This window comes from Dreissena polymorpha, chromosome 3, assembly GCF_020536995.1.
Source record: "Dreissena polymorpha isolate Duluth1 chromosome 3, UMN_Dpol_1.0, whole genome shotgun sequence".
NCBI lineage: Eukaryota > Metazoa > Mollusca > Bivalvia > Myida > Dreissenidae > Dreissena > Dreissena polymorpha.
This window is the reverse complement of record NC_068357.1, coordinates 59,959,021-59,985,344: the sequence shown is the minus strand read 5'-3', so window position 1 is coordinate 59,985,344 and position 26,324 is coordinate 59,959,021. Positions and strand designations below refer to the sequence as shown.

Below are 26,324 nucleotides of genomic sequence, written 5' to 3'. Positions count from 1 at the left end.
CATGCTGTTTCAGTAAACTGTAGAGCATGACAAACATAATAAAGCAATATATGCATATGAATCTGATTATAAACAGATCCACTAACATATAAATGAAACCATGTTTGCCTTATCCAATTTTTTAACGATAATCCTGCCAGATGTTTTAACTTTGCGAGTAAACTGAATGCAAACACTCGTCTGTTACATATATCCACTGAGTAGATTACTAATAAATATGTTGTCGGCATCGAAAACGTTTTTAGCATCGTTCGTTATCACATGTTTTAATTTGCATTTCAGTAATCCCTTCTAAATGTATAATCTCCATCGTTTATTTGATCGTTATTTTCCATTTTTGCCGAGAGTCACAATTTATTTGTTCTGTATTGTCCGCCATCGTGTTAAAATGATGTAATCGACAGGTGCGCACCTCTACGTAAAACTGTATAATATGTCCATCTAATACGCGATTCGCAATTAATTCAATATTCTTAATGTTTGACTTGACCATGTAATTTGCGACATTTTCTATTTTGAAATAATGCCGCGGACGCTGTTCATATTATTGTTGTCAACCCAAACTTTCGAGCACGCCATTTTGCATGCCCAAACAAAGCTTTTACTTTAACATAAATACGATTGGTTTATTCTATTTTAAACAGCCAATTAAATTTGCCGATAATGGAAATACGGATCCGATAAAACGCTTGCGAATATAAATTTTGATTTTTGTCGTCGACAGATTTATTTTTTCACGCGGGACTTAAACACTGTCGGCGGAATTTATGAAAATAAAATTGCCGATAGTTACTTTTATTTTTATTTCATGTTGACATGAAATACGGTCGGCGCTCCCGTTAATCAATTTATTAAAAACTGTTGACCTTGGGTCCAATTTTTACATTTATCAATTTAAAGCATTTAATGAAAAACTTCAATACATGCCAAAATCTGTGAAAATTTCCCTTTAAGTATCCATCAGCGTTACGACTTACTCCAAGTGTATACATGTATAGATCTAATCGTTGGACACTTGAACCCTCCGTATTATTCGATAATTGTCAAGTGGTTGCAGACGAAATACTTGAGAATATCCTATGACAAACTTTAACGACTCTTGATTGTCATTTTCATAAAACGTAAGGAGATTATAATTCGACTTTTATTTCACTTAATGTATTTTAAGCAATTCATTTAACACTGCATATTTTTGAAAACGCTTTATACGAATGCAAAATATTAAACATTACCAAATTGACATGTATACTATCATATTACCGAGTTCCACTTTCAGACTCTATTATATAACGCACGTTTTTATTTAACCTACGGTGTATATAATTATTATAATATTGCCTGGTCACTAACTTAAAACTCAAAAATGCTTATTTTACTAGGTCTTTCTTAGTATACAAAGTTCTCATGTATCGTGGTCATAAAATATATTTATTTTCACTTGTGGCTGCGCCCCTCGTTAAAATATTATTTTCTTTAATCACTCGGGAATTAAAATCGATATTCCACCGAATCCAATAACTATCCTCTATTTCATTGTCTTCAGATGAGATAAAGAAGGTTTACGAGGGTGCTTTTCTGCATAATGTCTCATCTTAATGTTATATATGGTGCGCTTACAAAAACAACGCTCTAAACACTAACAGTCACTTTTTTCCAAAAAATGATCAACTTTGTAATTCCTATGACGCATTTATGAAATCTTTCGATGAATGTACGATCGGGCCTAAATAATCAAATGTGATTCGCGTTGATGATTTATTATCCTTCAATCAAAAAGACTTGAACGAGCCGAGTGAACACTGGTGTTAAAGCCCCATTAACACTCAAAATTAACGAATATTTCGTAAAATATTACGAAAAATAAAGTTAACCAATAAAACAAATCAGTGTTCCTTATAGCAATAGTCAAAGTTTCAGCGCTAGATTTGGTATGGTAACATTCATTTAACAAGATATAAAATGCTCGTTTTTTGTGACATTATATTCCATTTGAATTTCCCGCGATGATATCCGAACATTCACGAGTGTTCGCGAGATTTACTTCGGGCAACGACGTAGGTATCAGAACCACGTCGTGACTAACTTTATTGTACCGTTTTAAGGTGATCTCACGCAAACGTTCCAACAACGATAATTTTGTCGACTGGTGTAGTAAGGTTCTTTCCCTTATTATGCTGCTGAAGTTTAAATGCATGTGGAACTTATTGAGGCGCCCAATCGCCGATTAATTGAGCCTTGCACTGAGAAAACTGGGCTTAATGAATGTGCGTAAAGTGTCGACCAAGATTAGCCTGTGTACATTCTTAACGAGACGGGCACAGGCTAATCAGGGACGACACTTTCCGTCTAAACTTGATTTTCGGTAAGGAGGGACTTCAACGAAACAAAAAATACCATAAAAGCTGAAAGTATCGTCCCTGATTAGCCTGTGCGGACTGTTTTAATCAAGTTGGAGAAAATGAATGTTATTTGTATAAAACAGTAACGTTTTACATGGAATAACACAAATAGATGATTAATAACATACATGAAGACCAAATTGGATAATGCACACAAGTGGCAATTTCTCAAAAGTGAACATCCTTTACGCTTTACCCCACAGCATAGACCATCAAGGAGTTTTTACAGAATCACTTGAAAGTTAGAGAATACAAAACTGAATGTTTCCCAATTTGCTAAGTCAACGTATTTTTAACAAACGCGATACATGCATTTATTCATTCGTGTCTACTGTATGGACATTTTCTCAATATTTCATTGGACGTTAATAAATACTTTATCACTGTGTTCTATCGGTGGTTATTAAAGTCTTATAACTTCATGCAACAAAATCATTTAAACTTCGAATCCTATAATATTAACGGCTAAATTCGCTGAGACAAATATTAATCTCTTGCCTAATGTAGCCCACGCCTGACGTTGCACTTACATACAATCAGGCGCTGAAAGACGATTTGAGGTTAAAGGGGCAGACTATTTTACCATCACCAACCGTTAAGAAACAGAACACTGCGAATCCCATGTCATAGCTCGAAACGGACACAATTGTTCGTGATATTGTACAATAAATACTGACATAGCCAACCTCTTAATCGTTTATTGTTAAAACGTTTTGCAAAACAGGATCGAACCTTAACCTACGACTGCTACAAAACATCAAAGGAAAATAATAAGATAAGTTCAAATAACATATAACTTAGACTTCTTAGACGTCTTCAAACTTTGTATCGTTACTTTAAGAAACTTTCACAAAGAGTGTCTAAATAGTAAATATCATGTGTCCAACATTTTGTCACAGATTCGAAATATATTATAACATTGTACACAGATTCGAAATATAGTATAACATTGTACACAGATTCGAAATATAGTATAACAGTGTACACATATTCGAAATATATTATAACATTGTACACAGATTCGAAATATATTATAACATTGTACACAGATTCGAATTATATTATAACATTGTACACAGATTCGAAATATATGATAACATTGTACACAGATTCGAAATATATGGTTACATTGTACACAGATTCGAAATATATTATAACAGTGTACACAGATTCGAAATATATTATAACAGTGTACACAGATTCGAAATATATGATAACATTGTACACAGATTCGAAATATATTATAACATTGTACACAGATTCGAAATATATGATAACATTGTACACAGATTCGAATTATATGATAACATTGTACACAGATTCGAAATATATTATAACATTGAACACAGATTCGAATTATATGATAGCATTGTACACAGATTCGAATTATATTATAACATTGTACACAGATTCGAAATATATTATAACATTGTACACAGATTCGAAATATATGATAACATTGTACACAGATTCGAATTATATGATAACATTGTACACAGATTCGAATTATATTATAACATTGTACACAGATTCGAAATATATTATAACATTGTACATAGATTCGAAATAAATTATAACATTGTACACAGATTCGAATTATATGATAACATTGTACACAGATTCGAATTATATTATAACATTGTACACAGATTCGAAATATATTATAACATTGTACACAGATTCGAAATATATGATAACATTGTACACAGATTCGAATTATATGATAACATTGTACACAGATTCGAATTATATTATAACATTGTACACAGATTCGAAATATATTATAACATTGTACATAGATTCGAAATAAATTATAACATTGTACACAGATTCGAATTATATGATAACATTGTACACAGATTCGAATTATATGATAACAGTGTACACAAATTCGAAATATATGATAACATTGTACACAGATTCGAATTATATTATAACATTGTACACAGATTCGAATTATATTATAACATTGTACACAGATTCGAATTATATTATAACATTGTACACAGATTCGAATTATATTATAACATTGTACACAGATTCGAATTATATTATAACATTGTACACAGATTCGAATTATATTATAACATTGTACATAAGGGGGGAAAATAACACTACTAAAGAAGACTCTTACTGAAAAAACAACTCATTTTTCTTTTATGAGAAATAATCATCAGAAATTAATAAAATTATAAAGCGGTCCAAACTCAAAACGATTTGAATTCTTTGTGTGTTTATGTTGTTTTCGTTATATTCTATGCTATAATGATGATTGATTTTATAAAGTATCAAATGCATGGCGTAATGTATCAGCTGGGATGGCCGATTGGTTAAGCTTTTAAATCCAATGTTCAGTGGTTCAAGGGGGTGTAAACTAGTTTCGTTCTTAAATTATATTCGTGTATCAAAACAGTAAATGTGAACATTCTTTATCAACTCACATGCAATGCAATCGATCAAATAACAACTTAGTTGACAGTGCTCTTATAGTCGATAACCCAAGGACTATTAAACATGTATAATACTTACAATTCTTGCCAGGCATTTTTGAGGAAAGTTATCAAGCTTTGAAACTAAATGTTCGTTTTAGCACCCGATAAGAGTGCACCGGAAGTGCTGAGTGTAGCGGCAGTAAACCTCGACATCCGGTCTAACGTGCAGCGCCACCACACGGCGGAGTTCGACATCACAGACGCTGCAGTGTACGACGAGCGGGAGTTCCTTGTCGCACGACGCGGACAACCATTTACCATGATCATCACGTTCAATCGGAAGTATGACCCGGGCGCAGACGACCTTCGCTTTGTTTTTCAGTTTGGTAGGTGGATAACGATCGATGTAAAAATATCGCGAAATTCTTGTAAAAATTGTTTGAAGCTAAATCATTTGCAATAAATAAGCAGATCAGTTTCTCTAATTGCGAATTCGATCAAAGTCACGCTATTATATTTATATAAATGCACATTACTTTTTCATTTGATACACGTCACAATATTCATTAAAATGCACGTCTCTCTATATATTGAAATACACTTCGGTAACATCTGTCTAATGAAAATCATCATGTCTTACTCAAATTTCATAACAAACAACTGAGCCAACAATGTTCCGTTGTGATACAAAATTATCTATGCTTACACAGTGCTAACCTGAATGCCATCAAATTACCTTGCCAGTCCTTACTACAATGCAACGACATAACGTTGTCGCTTGATTTCCCGCCCAGGATCCCGTCCGCTTCCCACCAAGGGGACGCATGTGGAGTTCATTCTCTCGGCGGATGACGTCAAGGGCGAGTGGGGTGGATGGATCACCGGCGAGGCCGAAAACGCTCTGACAGTGGAAATAACGACCCCGCCGACGGCGTTCGTCGGCAAGTGGTCAATGAAGATTGACGTCGTGAAGCGTTCCGACACGTCCATTAACGTCTATCGATATGAGCACAAGGACCCGATTTATGTCCTGTTCAACCCTTGGTGCAAAGGTCAGACTTTTATTATGCTCCTGCAATATTAATTATACCTTTTTTTCTTGCGACGTTGTATTTTTTTAAGATATATAAGACTCAAATTTAGAGTTCACCTGAGCTAAAGCCAAATTGTTTTGCAAACAAATTTCCACATAAGACAATACACAGGTGAGCGATCTATGGCCATCTGGACCCAATTGTTTTATGATAGCGACACCGGTTTAGAAAATAAGTGTCGCTGACAAACGAACTTCTTACCATGACTTCCGAGATCTTACGTAACATAGTTTTAGAAATGGATGCAATGTTGTAAAGTTGAAAACTACTTCCATGAATATCCATTTTATCCTCTACGTTAGAGGATGGAGTGTTCATGAAGGACGAACATCTCTTGAACGAGTACATTCTTAACGAGACGGGCAAGATATATTCGGGCAGCCACAAAAGGATCTCTCCTAAGCCATGGGTGTTTGGCCAGGTACTCCTTAGGTTATGATGGTGCTATTTTCGAGATTTGAGTCGTGTTTTGAGAAAATTTGGCATAATGCATGTGCTTAAAGTGTCGTCCCAGATTAGCTTGTGCAGTCCGCACATGCTAATCCGGGACGACACTTTCCGATTCTATGACATTTTTCGTTAAAACGAAGTCTCTTCTTAGCAAAAATCCAATATTAGCGGAAAGTGTCGTCCCTGATTAGCCTGTGCGGACTGCACAGGCTAATCTGGCACGACACTTTACGCACATGCAGAATGCCCAGTTTTGTCAGAACGCGATTCACTTGATAGAGTTTAGAGTTAAGGGTTTATTTCAAAATACATTAGGCTCAAAGCAATTGAGTACACGCATTTTACAACAAAGTATATACACAGATGGTCAATGACGTAAAGAATTTTTAACAGAACCTACAAGAAAGTCTGAATACAAAACTTTGTATAAAATCTGATCATGAAATAACATATTTAAAATTATAGCTTATGAATGTTGATAATAATTTTGTTTTTAATTTATTTTCCGACAATATTTTGCTAATTAAAGTTACTCTTAACTACCATTTAATGGTACCTTTTCCCAAGGTTTCTTTATAAAATTTATTTTTGTACAATTAACATGTATTTATTTTATATATTGACAAATAGATATTACCAAATTTGAAATTTAAATGTACAAGAAAATTATATATGACCTTGGTTTTGGATTAATTAAATTGAACACTTTTTTATAAATAGATGCGCGTCATAACTTTATTTTAACTTTGTATGTATTTAAGACGTTGAACATTTGCATGATGTATCAGTCATAATAAATTGTCTGTTCAGTTATAAGAAATACAATTGCACTTATGTCCTTTGCCCTATGCCATATAACATAACATGACGTTTATTCGGCATTAAATAGCATATTGCAAATTTATAGCCTATACACAGTATGTGTTTTAAATAGCAAAGACATGGTACATGTATTTGAAAAGTGCAACACAAAATGATGTATACAAATAGTGGGTAAAACAAAAAAGAAAAAAGGCATGTCAAAATCATTCAAAGAATAGAATCAATAAGTCATTTACATAATGAATATATAATTTCGGTGGTGAATTTCATTTACAAAAAAAAGTTCTCATTGTTTAAATGATCGATTATATTTTCAATGCTGGATACAATTACAAATTTAAAAATTGTTCAATTACACAGACTTAATTAAGTAACACTATTACGTAATGATTATGTTAAAATTACAAAAAATAATGAGTAGATTTATTTAATAATTTGCATTAAACATATGTTTGCTGTCTCTTTTATGTGAATTGAATATTCTAATTGATAATGATAACAAAATAATTAACTTTAGAATATTCTAATTGATAATGATAACAATACAACTACATTTTCAAATTTTGAAAATCATACAAAGAAGTGATCTTCTTCATTACAAATAGTCAACATTATATAAAATAATCGCACAAGTTGATCACTTTTACTCTATCCAATACAGTCATTCGATCACCTTAATATTTTAAACAGTAGGCAAAAGGAAATAATAATCATAATTAATACGATTCACTTATTATTGTATCTGTTTTAATAGACGTACAAAAATGAAGGCGTTAACAGCATATAGTTTATACTACGTTACATTTGACCTTAGTTTGAGGGCAAAATAAACATATTTTGATATGTTATTTAGTTCCTTTGTTGATTTTGATGACATTATAATTTCGAATTTGTTCAATGTTGGCCAATGACGAAAGTATGGTTTTAGGTATTGTTGTCTAATTTCTTTATATAGGGGGCATACTAATAAAAAGTGAAATTCGCTTTCTATAGCATTCATATTGCAGTAAATACACTTCCTTTTTTATATACTCGATGCTCCGAGTTCTGCTTGATATTATGCATTGCTTTGTTCTATAAATTTGCTCTATCGCCCAAATTACATAATCATATGACCCATATTCAATCGTCCATTTTCAACTGCTCATGTTTAACCCTTTGCATGCTGGGAAATTTGTCGTCTGCTAAAATGTCGTCTGCAGGATTTCTAAAATTAGCATTTTCTTCGATTTTTTTTCAAGGAATACTATCAGAATAGCAAACAGTCTGGATCGAGATGAGACGCCACAAAACGTGGCGTCTCATCTGGATCCAAACTGTTTGCAAAGGCCTTCAAAATTTGGTTCCAGCACTGTAAGGGTTAATTGTAAATGGCTAATGTACATTGATATGTTCCATGTTTAATAATTAATATTCGATAATCTGTTAAATAATTCTAATTAATAATTCTAATTCAATTACTGAAATTAATTAACCATGTTCAATTAACCCTAGTCGTCGTTCCCTGTTCAATAATCTAAATCAAACACCAATAGCCGTGCTTAATGACCCGAATTCAAGGGAAGGTAATCAAGGTCCAATTTAATATCTGTATTCAGTAATTATTGGCCATACTCAATGAGCCATATTAAGTTATCCATGTTAATTGAACCATTTTGATGATCCATTTTAAACAGTTCATGATTAAAGTTCAATATTATTTGCAATGCTCCATTATAACTGGTCTAAATCCATATTCAGTGAGCTTTAAATGTTACATAATTCATGTTCAATAACCAAGCGGTATGAAATGATTCATGATCCATGCTCAATGTTCTATTATCCGTGATAGTAGTATTTTTCTATGTGTTTCACCATATTTTGCAATGTTCTATGCCCCACTTTCTATTTTCTATGTACAGTTCACGGGTGACGTACTGGACTGCTGTCTTTACCTGTTGGACAAGAGCGTTAAGGATCAAGCCCGAGGAGATCCGGTGGTAGTTTCGCGCGCGATCTCAAAACAGGTAAGAAGCACAGGTGGTTAGCGTGTGGCTATGCTATTAATTAGTGAAAACATCATTTTGAATGATAAATAATCATATTATAACGAAAAATTAACTTTTCTGAAAAAAAATATTTCACTATCAAATATATATATAACAAGGTATGCAACTCAAAATCACCCCAAAACGGGGTGCATCGCTTTGAACAGCCATATCTTCATCAATTTTGCAGCGATTTTCACGATCTCGGTCTTATTCAACGCAGAAATGAATTTCCTTTCTGGAAATGTATATGTCTTGCAATATTTTTACAAATGCTGGGTCAACTTTTAAGAAATAACACGATACACAACACGCATGACCCAGTTGACAGTGATCATGCTGTCTTTAAGACTGAAATCTTCACGGAGTAAAGGGCAACTTCCCTATAAAGTTCGTGTAGTTCGATACCATAATTCAATAAAACGTATGAAAAAACATTATTACCGTTCTTGTCGTTACATTCTGCATCAAGACTAACTGTCCAGCGCCGTTTGAAACCTTTGTTTACATACATTTCAACTAACTGACATTTTAAACATACGAGTGATTTCATTGGTCCAATGCGGAGGTGTGTCTTTACAACTGGAGATTTCATTCATAAAAAATACATGATCACTGTCAACTGGGTCATGCGTGTTGTGTATCGTGTTATATCTTAAAAGTTGACCCACCATTTGTAAAAATATTGCAAGACATATACATTTCCAGAAAGGAAATTCATTTCTGCGTTGAATAAGACCGAGATCGTGAAAATCGCTGCAAAATTGATGAAGATATGGCTGTTCAAAGCGATGCACCCCGTTTTGGGCTGATTTTGAGTTGCATACCTTGTTATATATATATTTGATAGTGAAATATTTTTTTTCAGAAAAGTTAATTTTTCGTTATAATATGATTATTTATCATTCAAAATGATGTTTTCACTAATTAATATCATAGCCACACGCTAACCACCTGTGGTAAGAGGCAAGCCTTATTTTAGCTTATTCGAATAGCCACCCATTCCATTTGGATACCACAAGCTTAACGTTCAACTTAATCATGAGGGGAATTAGGTTAAGCTTTTCCTGGATTTATCTAATAATGTGAAGTGTTAATTAACATGTGAAAAGTGTATACAACTTTCGCTTAATCCGACGTCACCTATGAGACGGTGACAGAAATGCTCATGTCTTCAAAATATTGCCTTTACAGTTAGGTTAGCGTACTTAATAGTAACTTACTCAGCCCGTACAGTTTATTACCGTTGTGTTCATTCTTGTTATATTTTTAATCGTCTTAAGGTGAACTGTCCCGACGACGACGGTGTTTTGGAGGGGAACTGGAGCGGAAAATACACGGACGGCACCTCACCGCTGGACTGGACCGGAAGTGTGGCCATACTTGAACAGTTCTATAAAACAAAGACGACCGTCAAGTTCGGCCAGTGCTGGGTATTCTCCGGACTAGTGACCACGGGTAGGGGACACGAGAACGAGCATTTTTGGCCTGGGGCGTAGCCCCAAGGCCATAGTAATGATACAAATTTCTGAGCGAGTCAGAATTGGCTTGCTGCCAAGAACCAAATTTCCAAAAGTCCGATTTACCCCTTAATTCATGCGCAATAAAAGAAGTTCTTCGCAGATCTCAATAAACCACATTGTAAATACAGAACATTACTAAATAACATGACCGTGTCATAAAAGTTGTAAACAAATATTATTAAAGCAAAATTGCTAAGCATTGGCTACGACAGTTTTTATTGTTTGCATATTCGTGCGAGAATAAGTTCCTCACTTGACGGTCTAGGCCGAAAAGATACGAGTGTCCAATGAGACAGTAAGAATAATTTTTTTCTGATACATTTTTTTAAGACATTATATTTGGTATTTACAAACATATTTTAAGATATTGTTATTTGATTGTGCGTTAACGAGTCATTCAAGAAAAAAGAAAATGAAAAAAAACAACAACAAATATTCATGATCATTCTCGGAAATATACGAAGTTCCCGGGTATGATATTTCACTGCGCAGATCGAGTGCGCAAATCGAGCGCGAAAAGTAAATTTCTACGTGAGACAACTTACACAATATGTACACCGTTCTTTACCAGGGTAAAGTCCCAGTCTCACTATGATGCCGGCGGTGCCCCGGTTCGTGATCCGGAATCTACCGGGATGGACCGGGGCTCTACCGGGGCTCTACCGGGATGAACCGGGACTCCATTGGGGACGACCGGGATGAACCGGGAAAAAACCGGGGCTCCACTGGGAAAGAATTTAAATGTTTAATACCTCCGGGAGTCACCGGGAAGGACCGGCAACGACCGGCGCGGCACCGGGAACAACCGGGACGGCACCATAGCTCTACCGGGGCCCATACAGACCCCGGCAGAGCTACGGCAACGCCCAGGTGAATGCCGTTAGAGTCCCGGTTTAGCTACGGTACACAAGTAAACCGGCGCACTGCCGGGACGCCACCGGCATTCACCGGGGCTTCGCCGGGGCATTACCGGCTACGATCGGGGTGAAACCGGGGCGTTGCTCTGCCGGGGTCTGATGCCGGTATAGCCCCGGTGAGTGCCGGCGGTGTTACGGAATACCGGGGCTCTGCCGGGACGCTGCCGCCTTTCACCGGGGCTCAACCTGGGCACTACCGGGGCTATGCCGGGACTCTGCCGGCTTTCACCGGGCTCAACCGGGGCATTACCGGCGACAACCGGGGCTCTGCCGGGGCTTCACCGGGATAAACCGTAGCCAGTCCGGGTTGACCGGGACTCTGCCGGGCTGTTGGCCGGCTTCAACCTGGGCGGCACCGGGAAATAGTGTGACTGCGTTAAAAAAAATCTACGAATCATCCCGGTCCTCGCCGGTCGACCGGCGTTTGCAAACCGGGATGGACCGGGGCTCTACCGGCAATAGTGAGACTTGGGCTTAAGTGGATTTTCTTTTGTATACACATTACAAAGGAAGTATGAGTGTTTTCCTGATCTGTTAATTATGTAATAGAAAGCTATTGTAGGCTATTGAAAGTGATTTATTTGACGCCAACAATAACAGTTTTTTTGCGGCCATGTTGTTGTTGTTGTATATCTTCACCGCCTATGTAGACGAACCTCTACCAGATCCGTAGAGTTGAACAAAAGGTTATCGTTCCCACAACCAGTATCGTGTTGTCCTCCAACGTCTATGTACACTGTAGTATATACACAAATATTGTCTTTTCTTACAGTCTCTGAGCTTCTGCACTCAACCGCTAGGGCCAATCTGTATACATACGGACAAAGGGAGAAATTCGGACAAAAGATCCTAAATGCATTTTACGTCACAATAAATCTAGCCCCAGGCCTTCAGTGCCTACAGCGCTTTGATTTATAGTTATTACCTTACGTTGACAATTGGAATAATATCAGTCTTCATTGCACATAATTTTAAGATGAAAACAGTGTTGGTTTTCAACGTTTAAATATCGTCATTTGATGCAATTGACATTAAATTTGTTCACGACTGGATAAAACTCTACATGTATTATGTTATGAATCATTGGATCATTTTATAAGGAACATGTTTAATGTTAAAGTAAGGAATAAATAATTCGAATTTTAAATCTTTGAGATAATATAAAATAAAAATGAGTCGTCATAATGGTAACATTTTCGTTTTGTTAAAATGTCCAGTAAAATCTGCATCACTTTTTTCAGTGTGCCGTGCTCTTGGGATTCCCGCGCGCAGCGTGACGAACTTTGCGTCTGCGCATGACACGGACGGGAGCATCACCATTGACAGCCACTACGACGCGGAAGGGAACCCACTCAAGGAGTATGACGACGATTCCGTATGGTGAGACGTCGCCGACACATATAAATTCAGAAGCTTTTAATTTTAGTTTAAACCTTTTTATGTTAAGATCGATTGCTTCGTAAACCTTACAAATAGTGAGTCACACTCGAGTAAGTTTCCTGAATAGAATCAGGGCTTGGTGCCTTAAGATAATATATTTGGGATGCTTTCTGAATGAGATCGAACCCGGTATCTCCTGATCGTAAGGTGGACATTACCTGACTACGCCACAATGACCCTTTTAACTTCTATTTTAATCAATAGCCCGGTACTTTTATCTAATAAAATGAACAGAAAAGTGACATCCGTCCGGCTGTCCGGGATTTTGTCATAAAAGAAGTGTACATACAATTTTAATGCATTTAAAAGGACATGCGATTGAATATGACAGGGGTGTTTTCGATATATCGATAGTATTCAGCTTAATATAGTTTTCATTATTGCTTTATATTACAATGTACTCTTTAGTAAGCACGTGATTTCTACGCAGTACATGTTATGAAACAAGCGGTGTTACAAAAATTGACATTTCGTCAAAATTTAACTCCAATTGAATGCTTTCCAATTATTATTTAGTTGTAGACCTCTTTCCGTAAAAACAATTACGGGTAGAACATAGTCAAACTAAGATTTTTTTTTATTTAAAGGGGCCTTTTCACAGATTTTGGCATTTTTTAACTTATTCATTAAATGCTTTATATCGATAAATGTAAACATTATATCGTAAAAGCTCCAGTAAAAAATCAAGAATAAAATTAAAAAAAGGAAAAGAACATTGCCCGAACCAGGTTTCGAACCAGTGACCCCTGGAGTCCTGCCAGAGTCCTGAAGTAAAAACGCTCTATATACTGAGCTATTCCGCCGAGTACTTAGCTAAACGTATTTTATACCTTATATAAGCAATCTTCGTAGTTTCACAAAATTTAACGACAAAAACAGAACTCTCCAAATTATTCATTCGTTTCGCGTTGCAACGCTTTATAATTTTTAGGTTTTAAAATCGTCAAAAGATGCATATAATGGCTCTATTAGACCATGGTAAATGTTCAGTATTACTGTTTCCTCACAAATATCATAACTAAAACGAAAATTTGCGAATCTGAAACAACTTTTTTCAATTTTGTCAATTTACCAAAGCGTGAAAAGATCCCTTTAAATGCGATGGGTATATTGCCAATGTTTACTTTCCGGCGCTTAGGAATTTCCACGTGTGGAACGATGTGTGGATGTCGCGACCGGATCTTCCAGCTGGTTATGGCGGATGGCAGGCTATTGATGCGACGCCACAGGAAACCAGCGAAGGTAACATTCGAAGAACTGTCATTTCGGATACGTGAAACTATTGTACTAAAACGTTTCCAAAACATACAACGATATGAGAATATGGTGTGAAATAAACTACTATTATTGCTCCTACTACTTATTCTACTACTACTACATTTATTACGACTAATATAACTTCTACTAATACTGTCACCAATACTTAAAATATACATATTCAACTATTATAGGCGTATACTGTATGGGCCCCATGTCCCTACTAATACTGTCACCAATACTTATAATATACATATTTAACTATCCTAGGCGTATATTGCATGGGCCCCATGTCCCTGAGAGCCATCAAGGAGGGCAATGTGAACCTGCCCTATGACGGCCCCTTCGTGTTTGCGGAAGTGAACGCCGACAAGGTCGTCTGGATCCTCGGCAAGGACGGGGCCATGGAGCGCAAGCAAGTTGAGAAAAACAGGTCAGAAAGTGTTTTCTTGGTTTTATCCACCAATTCGCAGTGTTATTTGTCAGTCATTCCACGCTTGCTTCTTAAAAGATTAACCGCCATTGCCATTGATTGGGTTTCTTGTTTGGGGTCGTCATATTTTTATTCTATACACGTATGAAACGTTTATAAGAGTTAGTTTCCACCAAAAAAAGCGCCATTCACACAGATAGTCAACTACATCTACAGCGGCCTCGGTATGTTTAAGAAGAAACTCGTCAACAATCAAATTAACCTTGTTCACAGTAAATGCGTATACAACAATAGTTCTAAAACAATATATACTTTAATTTGCTTAAAAATTGAGACTTTTGTTCACTTAATATTGCTCGAAACCTCTATGTATTCAAAACTTCTGTCACTTTCATTAATGAAAACTGCCTTTAATGCGCACACTTTTTTATAAATACCCTGCGTAAAAAACCGTACACAACGTTCTTGTGCCGGACGCACATTCTGATCCGTGAAGAAACGTCATCGTCGCGAACGTCAGTTAATTCCGGTTAATCACAACAAATGACAAACACTATTATATTGCTTATTATTCAACTATTTAGCGTTGGCAAGTTCATCAGCACTAAGAGAGCGTTCGGTCGCGCCACCTGGCGGGAGATGCTGCACGGGGACCCGGACCGAGAGGATGTCACCAACCAGTACAAGTTCGAAGAAGGTGCTTGTCTTATCTTTATTTGACGGAATATGATAGTATTTTTCCAAATGCGCAATATTTGGGGAAAAAATGCATACGGTAATCAAGCAATTTACAGTTTTTTATTGATCATTGCCAAAGGTTCCTCAGTAAACTTGCAACGATTTTTTCATAAATCATAACGTACGCAATGTACATCTTCAACGGCAATACTTCCGTCGAGAACTCCAATACCAGTCTGGCTTTAACAAGAATAGGAGTCCAACATTCATAATGTTTATACTATATGTATATGCGCTGCGATGTCAATACTAAAATTACGCATACCTTATGCCCTGTTATGCACGTGTTCTTCGTGCAGGCTCCGAGGAGGAAAGGGCCGCTATCCGACAGGCAAGCAAGTTCTCAAAGCGGACGGACGTGTATGAAACCACTGCAGAGGTATAGACGCATAGGCCTACAAACGACATGTATTTGCGCCTTGACTGTTACGTGTAATTACTAAATATCATATATAATGTGTGGAATGTTTCTGAGATGGCAGTTATATATATGATTATAGATTATCTATAACTAATATTGTCACGATTCAAACCGCCTATACAACATCAGAAACTATGAAATATACATTTTTAAGACAGATATGTTCAATGCATTGATCACAACATGTACATCACATCAGGTGTTCGAACATAATAAGGCACATCCAATCAATTTTAGACGTGATCATAGAAAATATGTCTTGCATACTCATAACATAAAATGGTACATTACCCCACAAGCAAAGGATATTCCTAAATGATACATCTGGGAAACATACAATGTATAAATTGTCATTTCTTAAATATGTCTTGTATTATTTACCTGATTGAAGTATTTTAGAATTTGATACAATACCTAGTTTTGTTTGTCGTCGATGCCAGGATGTGAAACTGTCGGTGGTGAGTGACCCGGACACGTTCATGGGTAATGACATCAAGCTGACCGTGACCTTGGAGAATACGGGTCAGGAGCGGCGCACGTGCAACGGCACTCTCGTACTCGGCAGCATGTACTACACCGGCGTCTTCCACCGGGAGCTGCTTTCCCGGAAAATTAACGCAGTGGAGTTGGTACCCGGCCAAAGTAGGTTAAATGTGATACACGGTTTCTAATTGACGGTGTCTGTGTATATGCATATTTAACCCATTTATGCATAGTGGACTCTCCCATCCTTCTAAATTTGATCAATTTATTTCCAAAATTAGGGATGTCTATTATTTGTATTTCTATATTTAGAATATTTATTACAGAAATTCCTTTAAGCAAACAGCGCAGACCCTGATGAGACGGCGCATCATGCGGCGTCTCATCTAGGTCTACGCTGTTTGTCAAGGCCTTTTATTCTAGGCGCTATGCATAACTGTGTTAAGTCAAATATAAATTATATATATTATATATATATATATATATATATATATATATATATATATATATATATATATATATATATATATATATATATATATATATATATATATATATATATATTGCTATAAAAATATATAAATGGGCTGCTTGTTTGTTAGTATCAATATTATATATTGTGTTATACTATGGTGACTAAGTAATTATTACATTAAATAATTTGAAGATTTGTCTGTATTTAAACGTTTCAAACAACTTAATACGGATTCAATAATAATTTAGGTTATACTTGATAATAGTACTTTTATGGCGTCTTAATCATCGTTGAATGGTAAAATAGAGTAGCAATATGTTTTTGCTTTATTAACGATCGTTTATCTTTAAAAATGTCATTGCCACAGCGAAGAGCATGGAGTACAGCGTGCCAGCGACCCAGTACCTGGACGACCTAGCAGACCACTGCCTGTGCAAGATCTCGTGTGTCTGTATCGTCAAGGAAACGAGGCAACACTGTGTGATCCAGGACGAATTGCGCCTGCGCAAACCGCACCTTAACATCAAGGTGAGAGACTTATGATGAGGGATTTGGGGGAATTTAAACTTATATCATATTACGTGTTAATTTTCAAAATAAATATCATTGATTTCAGAAGTAAATATATGGTAAAACCAAATCTGGCATTTCTAAATAAGTACTTCGTTGAGTCTTTTTTTTTCAATGTAAGACAACGTATGGCCAGCCATTTGGGATTGTTTACAGGTCCTTTAGTGGAGAACGTTTCCAAATAAATAATGAAACAAACCTCAATTTAAATAAACACTTTTGTTAAGTGACATTTCCAAAGTAAAGCGAGACATATTCAAAATAGTATGTTTTAGTTTTTATAAACTAATACAGTGATCACAATTAACCAGTAGACACAAATTCATGGCCACACCTGTCTGTTGTTTGTCTCTATTATATTATATTATATTATATTATATTTTATTTTATTCTAGACTCTTCTCTCATAATTATTCAAACATGTGATATTTACCAATACAACAATGAACACGTGATTGGTCAACGAATGCATTGAATTACGTGTACTAATCAATTCGTTATATACGGTTGGTAAAAAATTATTTAATGGTCTTTGAACTAAGTTAAACTTTTCAGTGTATTTGTGTATGACGTTATTCACGGATAGAGGTTAAATTGTTATCGAGAAAGAAAATAAACCTTCTTCACGATGTATTGTTTCTCCACCGTACAGGCGCCGGACGCTGTCAAGGTCGGGGACAGTTTCTCGGTTGAGGTATCGTTTGAGAATCCCCTTCCGGTGACCTTGACCCAATGCGAGCTGCGCGTTGAGGGACCGGGTATTCAGAAACCTGTCGTCTACGCACAAAAGTATGCACGAAATATGTTTCTTATTTTAATACACTGTGTTTGCTTAATGTCTGCCTTTTCCTGATATTTGAAATTAAACAACATTATGAGTTCGCTGCATATAAGGAATATTTTTAATTTGTTGTTTTATCTGTCTAATAACTCGATCAGCCCTTAATATAAAATTTGTGTTTGTTGTTCGTTTGTATGATTAAATAAACAGGTTTAAGCCAAACATATATTAAAAAATAATTAATACAATTCCTAGTTTTTAGAATTTTTATAGTATTTCTCTGTATAAACCTCAGCAAGATAATATATTCTCGAGTGGAATCAAAATAATATAGTAAAACATGAAACCATATATATTGAAAGAAAACAACATTCTAACTGGAAGTTGTCTTCTGTTAGTATAGATATGCACACTCTTACACTATTTTCCAGTAACATTGACGCCAAGAAGACGTTCCTGGGGACGTTTAAGATGACGCCAGTAAAGGTAGGCGCCAAGGAGATTGTTGTGTACTTCAACTGCAGACAGATTTCCGCAATTACCACGTCACATCCGGTCACCGTAGCATAGTAGTGGAAACAGAGTATGCGCGGTACAACGAAATAAAACGCGGTGTAGATGACAATCCAAATTTTAATTAATCGCCAATTTTGGTTTTGCGTATTTTTGTGCATCAATTATATGTTCTTTGTAAATGTTCATATATGGTTTGGACAATATTTATCTGCGTTCCATTATATATACACCTATGCAGCATGTAGCTGTAGCCTATACAATTCTGACGCAGGATAGAGCCGAGTAGCTTTCAAACATTTAGATATAAAGCTCATGTGAAGTGTGCTGGAAATGTGTTGTTGTTTTCATTTGAGGTAATACGTATTAGTTAAGGGTAATTAATTATGAAAACTCATTTGTGGTTATAAAAATATGCGTCATAATTAAGTTGTGATAATAAATCGCATGCCAAATTTTATTCCATAAAATTGACGAGAACCGATTTGTATTATGCAGTGAATGGTGATCGTTAAGCGGTCATAAGCGTGCTGTCATTGACAATTACTCACTGCCAAATTATATCACTACTTATATTATCACTACGTGCCACGTTGTACGTTGGTTTTCAAATTGCTTCAATACTTAAAAAAAATCCGAATCATTGATTATATATAAATTACAATCAAAAGTTCGCTAGTTGAGACTGCTGTTCATGATTTTATCGATTCCATATTAATAAAAGACCGCCCAAAACAAAATGTATTTTTTATTTATGTGTTTATTTATATACACTTTAATAATAAAAATCTAACTAAATGTGTTTTTTAGGTACACAGTTTTTCAAGTCAATTTGATTCAAGTCGTTTTGCAACCCCAATCGCGCTAAACGTGATTTGTTTTAGTTGTTGTTATTATTTTTGTTTGTGATTTGTCATTTTGATATAATAAAAGATATCTACTATGTTTTCATTTTTTTTACGCCTTTTCATTATAGTAATTTTAGTGAACCGACATTTTTCATTAGTGTTATTTTAACTTTATGTAATGTGTGCCAGTAAAGCTTAATTACTGTGAAATCATTTATTTTAGCCAGCACTAAATTTCGTCATTTTTATAACAATGACGTTTTCGTCAGCACTTAAATTCGCCAATTCCTGACTTTGAAAAAAAATGCTTCAGTCAATATCCGGTATGTTTGTCCGAAATAAATCGCGGTTGCAAAAATTCGTAGTGAAGAAAGATGAAGGACATTTGAGATTCACTTGCAGGTGGTGGGGCCTGTTTGTCACATGTCAATATACTAGTCTTTTGTTATCAGGTGACCAGTAATTTGCCCCCATTAGTGTATCATTATTATGATTAGCGGATTAGTGGGACCGAATAACCGTTTACGAGTGTTTGAAACCCGGGTTTAGTGAAGTCAGTTGCCAATTGGTCCTATTCATTTATTATCATGGCCAACCTATAAAACAATCTTACCTTTATCGGCGAAAATAAGAGAAGGTGCGAAGATTATTGGTTAAAATAAGTGTTAGCAAACGGTTTGGTCAGTTTTCAATAAAGTTTCAAGAGTTTAGCATCGTAAATATTTGATCACTTTAAGTACAATAATTTTCGGAAGTGTTAAATTAACAGTGCATTATGGGACAGCGGTTTCATAGGGCAAAGTTCAGATTTAATTGTAACAACCAATGGACGAGTGAGTTTAAATTAGATTGAATGCAATAGGATACAAAGAAATGTTGTATTGCGTCATACTCAGTCATTCGAAACGCGTGCTTTCCGGGGATTTCCTGGAAATCGCGCAAAAATAAAACTTAATTTTTGAAAACAATTTCCGTACTTTTGGATGGAACTAATAGTCATGATTGCTAATTCCTCTTTACCTGTTACGTTTTCAATTGCTACAAGTAACAATTATTTGAAACATGTATCGTAAAACTTGCAAAAGATGTCGATGATTAGAAAGATCGATAGCCCATAAAACGAAGCACAAGCTACTTTTACACTTGTATTGTAGTTCAACGCAAACAACCAAACACAAATCAAAATGTTCTGTACTTATTTGTAATCAATGCGGAGCATATAAACGGTAAGTATATATATCACCGTCTTTTAATTTTGTTTATTGTTTTTGATCCTGATCTAATTCGGTGCGTGGAGGCTGTATAATCTTATGCAACAACACTGAAAAACACACTACAGACAATGGGTAATTAAGTTGTTAACAATTAGCGCTTATCTTTACAATTCTACCTAAACGAAGTCGATACAGCTGTACTGCTTACGCGTTTTAGAGAAATGTCACGTGTAAGTTAAGTACACTGTGTGATCTCCACCATTTTGTGTCAAACCCGGATTTATCTTGATTACGTAACAGACAGAGTATGAATGCGTGGATAGCGTTGGATTTTAGTGCCTCATGCCTTTGATAATTCAGTCTTAATTTGTTCAAATATGGGACATTATTGTTCGTATGGATCTTGAATTCGTCAATCGGTCGACTGACGAAATATACGAAAATTAATGCCTGACGATATAAAATGGTTTCACAGTAATATCTTATTTTCTCGAATTCAGAATTCGCTTATTTATTGTGTGTGAATGCGTATGAAATTGTATCAGCTTTATATAATTATACAGTATTATTGTTCAACAATTTATGTAGAACTGTGTTTCTCCAGCACACAGTACCAGAATGTTCTGTGTGTACATGTATTCATTATGTTGTTTACGGCTGCTAGGTGCATTTATAATTGTTTCGAAATAAACAGAGCTATATGTATTTGTTTATTTGCTTTAACTATTGGTGAGTGTCGTATCGGATAACACATTTAGTTATTTCTCTCTCCTCCTCCTCCTCCTGCTCCTCTCTCTCTTTCTATCTCATACAAACCGATCACAATTAAGAAATATTATGTTATAACTTATTTTAAAATCATTCAGTTAAAAGTGCCCCAAATGGTGAATATTTATTAGAGAGAAAAATATTATATGCTTTCATTTTACATGTATGTATTTGTTTAGCCTTATAAATGTCGAATTTATGACACCTGGAAGTTTTGTGCAGAAACAAACATCATAATATAATTGATAAATATTTCTCCACTAGTTGGCACATTCATGTGACCACTTGACTTATCAATAGATACGTCTATGTTATACTTTTTAAATTCCCTGAAAATGTATCTAACACTGCCGAGATCAAACGACCGACAGAGAGCCCCGCTGACGTGAATAAAGCGACCAAGTTTAACAGCTGTACTAAAATCAAATACTTACTCGAGGGTTGTTGGGATTGCCTTCTGCAATTTGCCCCAAAGGCATTCAATACATAGATGGTGGGAAGGCGGAAAACTACAACGGGCGAGGCATGGTCAGGGGTGATAACCCAAAAAAAGGGTTAGGGTAAGGGGTCGGGTTTGGGTTAGGGTTGGGTTTAGGCTAAACCAAACCCTAACCCGACCCCTAACACTAACCCTGACCCTTACCCTAACCCTCTACCCCCCCCCCCCCTTGCGCAATACCATACCATGCCTCGCCTGTTGTAGTTTTCCGCCTCCCTAGATGGTGACGTCACTACGTTATTGTCAGTAAGACCGGTGTGACACAATGGACCCATAGGTAACATAATGTACGTATACTAAATAATGTAGTCCATTACTGCATTTAATCTGTTTGCATACAGATTCTGCATTCGCAAACAAAATAGCTCCGATGAGCGCGTTCCATCCATGGCAACGTCTTTTCACTGTGGCATTAGGACCCGAGTAACACGCAGTCCTCATGGAAGGTGTATACAGCGACAAAATATCGGATATTTCGGTTCAATAATGAACTATCAACACTTAACCGATACAGCGCATTTATGTTCTTTCGTTTTAAGAAATCAACTGCGTTCGCGATATGGGCAACAAAATTAAATTTACTCATAGTTATGAGTAAATTTATTATTCTCTATTCTCAAAATACTATTAAAATCTCATCATCTTTATAACCCATATCATCATCATTATCATTATCATACAAATAATAAACCAAAGACAAAATAGGAGTGAGTGCTTTTATTTGACAGGACTTTTAACATATAAATGCAAAAACAATTCTTCTGACGCCCGTATGTGTTATATGTGCAATGGATATATACCTCAACGGCACCGCTCACTTGATGAGTCTCGAGACGACTGGAAACGGTGAAATATCTTTGTTCAGGTGTATAAAGAACTGAAACGATACTATTTAAATGCTGTAGGGCATGTAATTATGAATACTTCACACGCATATGTGTGTCATGTGCAAAAGTGCAAATTTATTCATAACAATTAGACGTCAAGTATATAACTCAAATAAATAGTAACTGTTTGAAAAAAACTGATCCCCGCCGATGCCCAAAGTGCACACAGGACGCCCCCAATGCCCATCAATCACGCTTACTTGCTTAAATATTATAAATTAACAAATGTGAAACATTAATTTGTTCAAAGAAGCTGCTAATATCTGCAAGATTCATCCACCACCACCAATCAAGAGAAGTGTACATGACTTCACGTACACCCCATACAATAATCAGTAGGAATAAACGATTCAGGTAAATCCGCGAGCGGGATACGCAACCCTACTGCAATTTTTTTTTCTTATTTTTTCTTTTAATGGCAGGGGGTCGTATGAGGACCCATGGCTCGAGACCGGTGTCTAGGTGCCTTCATCACCTCCCGAAACCTCTTATTTTAGAGAAATCAACAAATAAGCAGCTATTATTATACTGTAAACATTAAGTATTCTTTAGTAAACAAGAGCACCGCCTTGCGGGTGCAGACCGCTCATCTATTTTCTTTTTAAAGGTGAAGGGACTCTCATTTTCAATCACAAAGGAGGGAGGAGTGGAGTGAAGAGGGGTGTATAGTGTGGGGTTGTGGACATTTATTACATTATCTTCCAAAAAAGCGAATAAAAAAAAAAAAAATCGGGGGGGGGGGTTTGGGTGCGATGGTTGGACGGTATTTCAAACATAACCGTTTAAAAAAAAAATGGGGGGGGGGTATAGTGTGAGGGTGTGGTGATAATTTGTGAGATGATCTTAAAAAATAAAAAAAAAATAAAAAAAAAATCAAAAAAAAAAATTGGGGGGGGGGGTGGGGGGGGTGGGGGTATAGTGTGAGGGTGTGGTGGTCATTTGTGAGATGATCTTAAAAAAAAAAAAAAAAAAAAAATTAGGGGGGGGGAGGGGGAGGGGGGGAGGACACGGGGGATGGTTTGGGTGAAGTCTATTGTGGTATGTCAGGTAAGAGTAGTTTCATCAAAGTATCAATCAAATCTAATCATAAATAAAGAAGTTATGGCAATTCTAGCAAAATTTAATAATTTGACCTTGAGAGTCAAGGTCATTCAAAGTTCAAAGTAAAATTCAAGTTGCCAGGTACAGTAACCTCATGATAGCATGTAAGTATTTGAAGTTTGAAAGCAATAGCCTTGATACTTCGAGTGGATCGAAACACAAAATTTAACCATATATTAAAAGTTACTAAGTCAAAAAAGGGCCATAATTCCATAACAATGACAACCAGAGTTATGCAACTTGTCCTTTTACTGTACCCTTATGATAGTTTGTGAGTGTTCCAAGTATGAAAGCAATATCTATGATACTTTAGGGGTAAAGTGGACCAAAACATAAATCTTAACCAAATTTTAAATTTTCTAAGTATAAAGGGCCCATAATTCCGTCCAAATGCCAGTCAGAGCTACATAACTTTGCCTGCACCGTCCCCTTATGATAGTTCATAAATCTTGCAAGTATGAAAGCAATAGCTTTGATACTGTAGGAATAAAGTGGACCTAAACACAAAACTTAATCAAATTTTCAATTTTCTAAGTATAAAAAGGGCACATAATTCTGTCAAAATGCCAGTCAGAGTTACATTACTTTGCCTGCACAGTCCCCTTATGATAGTTAGTAAGTGTTGCAAGTATGAAAGCAATAGCTTTGATGCTTAAGGAATAAAATGGACCTAAACACAAAACTTAACCAAAATTGTCAATTTTCTAAGTATAAAAAGGGCACATAATTCTGTCAAAATGCATGCCAGAGTTATCTAACTTTGCCTGCCCAGTCCCCTCATGATAGTAAGTAAGTGTACCAAGTTTGAATGCAATAGCATTGATACTTACTGAGAAAAGTGGAACTAAACGCAAAACTTAACCAAAATTTTCAATTTTTTAAGTATAAAAAGGGCACATAATTGTGTCAAAATGCACGCCAGAGTTATCTAACTTTGCCTGCCCAGTCCCCTAATGATAGTAAGTAAGTGTACCAAGTTTGAATGCAATAGCATTGATACTTTCTGAGAAAAGTGGACCTAAACGCAAAACTTAACCGGACGCCGACGCCAACGCCAACGCCGACGCCGACGCCGACGCCAAGGTGATGACAATAGCTCATAATTTTTTTTCAAAAAATAGATGAGCTAAAAATGTAAATCAAACATTATCAATTTCATTGCGCAAATTAACATAACAAACAAGCATCAAAAGCATCCCGCACACGCCCCGGACATCAACAAGAAACAAACGAATCACTCAAACCATAAAATCCATAAAGCACCTTAAAAGAATGTTGATAAATCATAAGTATTCCGAGAAATATATAAATGCATGACATTTTTTTACAAACGGTCAAATGACCACACAAGCCAAACGGCTAATCAACATCAGGCACACTCTGGCCTTCACAAACAGTCAAATGACCGCACAAGCCAACTGGCTTATCAACATCAGGCACACTCTGGCCTTCACAAACGGTCAAATGACCACACAAGCCAAACGGCTAATCAACATCAGGCACACTCTGGCCTTCACAAACAGTCAAATGACCGCACAAGCCAAACGGCTAATCAACATCAGGCACACTCTGGCCTTCACAAACGGTCAAATGACCACACAAGCCAAACGGCTAATCAACATCAGGCACACTCTGGCCTTTATCAACGGTCAAATGACCACTCGAATTATGCACAAGAGAATTAAACAGATATTATAAAACACTATTTACAAAATTAATGATAAATATTAAAACGGAAATAAAAAATATCATAATCATAATCCTTATAATAATAATAACATACTACATAAACCATACCTTTATGTTCTCCAATACTTAATATACCATTCGAACTGTCCAGTTACTGCACTGCAAAATATAAAATTGCAAAGATTGTTAATTCCATGTGAACATGCTTTCTAAGAAAATACGGTCAACTCACAAAAGCCAACCGGCTTTCACACATCAGATCACCTTGCTTTAAAAAACGGTCAACTGACCATACAAGCCAACTGGCTTACCAAATCAGGCCAAATGGCCGTAAACAAATTGGTCCAATGACCACAAGGAACATACACACAAAACAAACACAGAACTTACTAATACTCAAAAGAATTTCCAAACCATTTATATAATAATATATTAGAGTGTCTTTACATGTGCTACGAACAACACATCATACATTTCAAATCAAACATACATTAATATTGACTTTTCACAAATCTAAATTTAGCGACACCGATAATCTGTCTT

The 26,324-nt window shown here is 35.9% G+C and overlaps 1 protein-coding gene across 2 annotated transcripts in view; it reads left to right on the top strand.

Annotated features, from left to right (window-relative positions):
• The window catches only part of LOC127874375 (hemocyte protein-glutamine gamma-glutamyltransferase-like), a 30,647-nt gene extending 9,105 nt beyond the window's left edge, over positions 1–21,542 (top strand). For both annotated transcript variants that reach the window (XM_052418647.1, XM_052418648.1), the window contains 14 exons: positions 4,990–5,217; positions 5,626–5,883; positions 6,228–6,346; positions 9,099–9,203; positions 10,508–10,682; positions 12,906–13,044; positions 14,243–14,346; positions 14,632–14,794; positions 15,379–15,491; positions 15,832–15,911; positions 16,394–16,595; positions 17,279–17,439; positions 18,134–18,270; positions 18,694–21,542. In XM_052418647.1, the coding sequence (XP_052274607.1) occupies positions 4,990–5,217; positions 5,626–5,883; positions 6,228–6,346; positions 9,099–9,203; positions 10,508–10,682; positions 12,906–13,044; positions 14,243–14,346; positions 14,632–14,794; positions 15,379–15,491; positions 15,832–15,911; positions 16,394–16,595; positions 17,279–17,439; positions 18,134–18,270; positions 18,694–18,832 (2,123 nt within the window). In that variant the 3' untranslated portion in view covers positions 18,833–21,542. The remainder of the gene's footprint in view (positions 1–4,989; positions 5,218–5,625; positions 5,884–6,227; positions 6,347–9,098; positions 9,204–10,507; positions 10,683–12,905; positions 13,045–14,242; positions 14,347–14,631; positions 14,795–15,378; positions 15,492–15,831; positions 15,912–16,393; positions 16,596–17,278; positions 17,440–18,133; positions 18,271–18,693) is intronic.
• Positions 21,543–26,324: the final 4,782 nt, after the last annotated feature.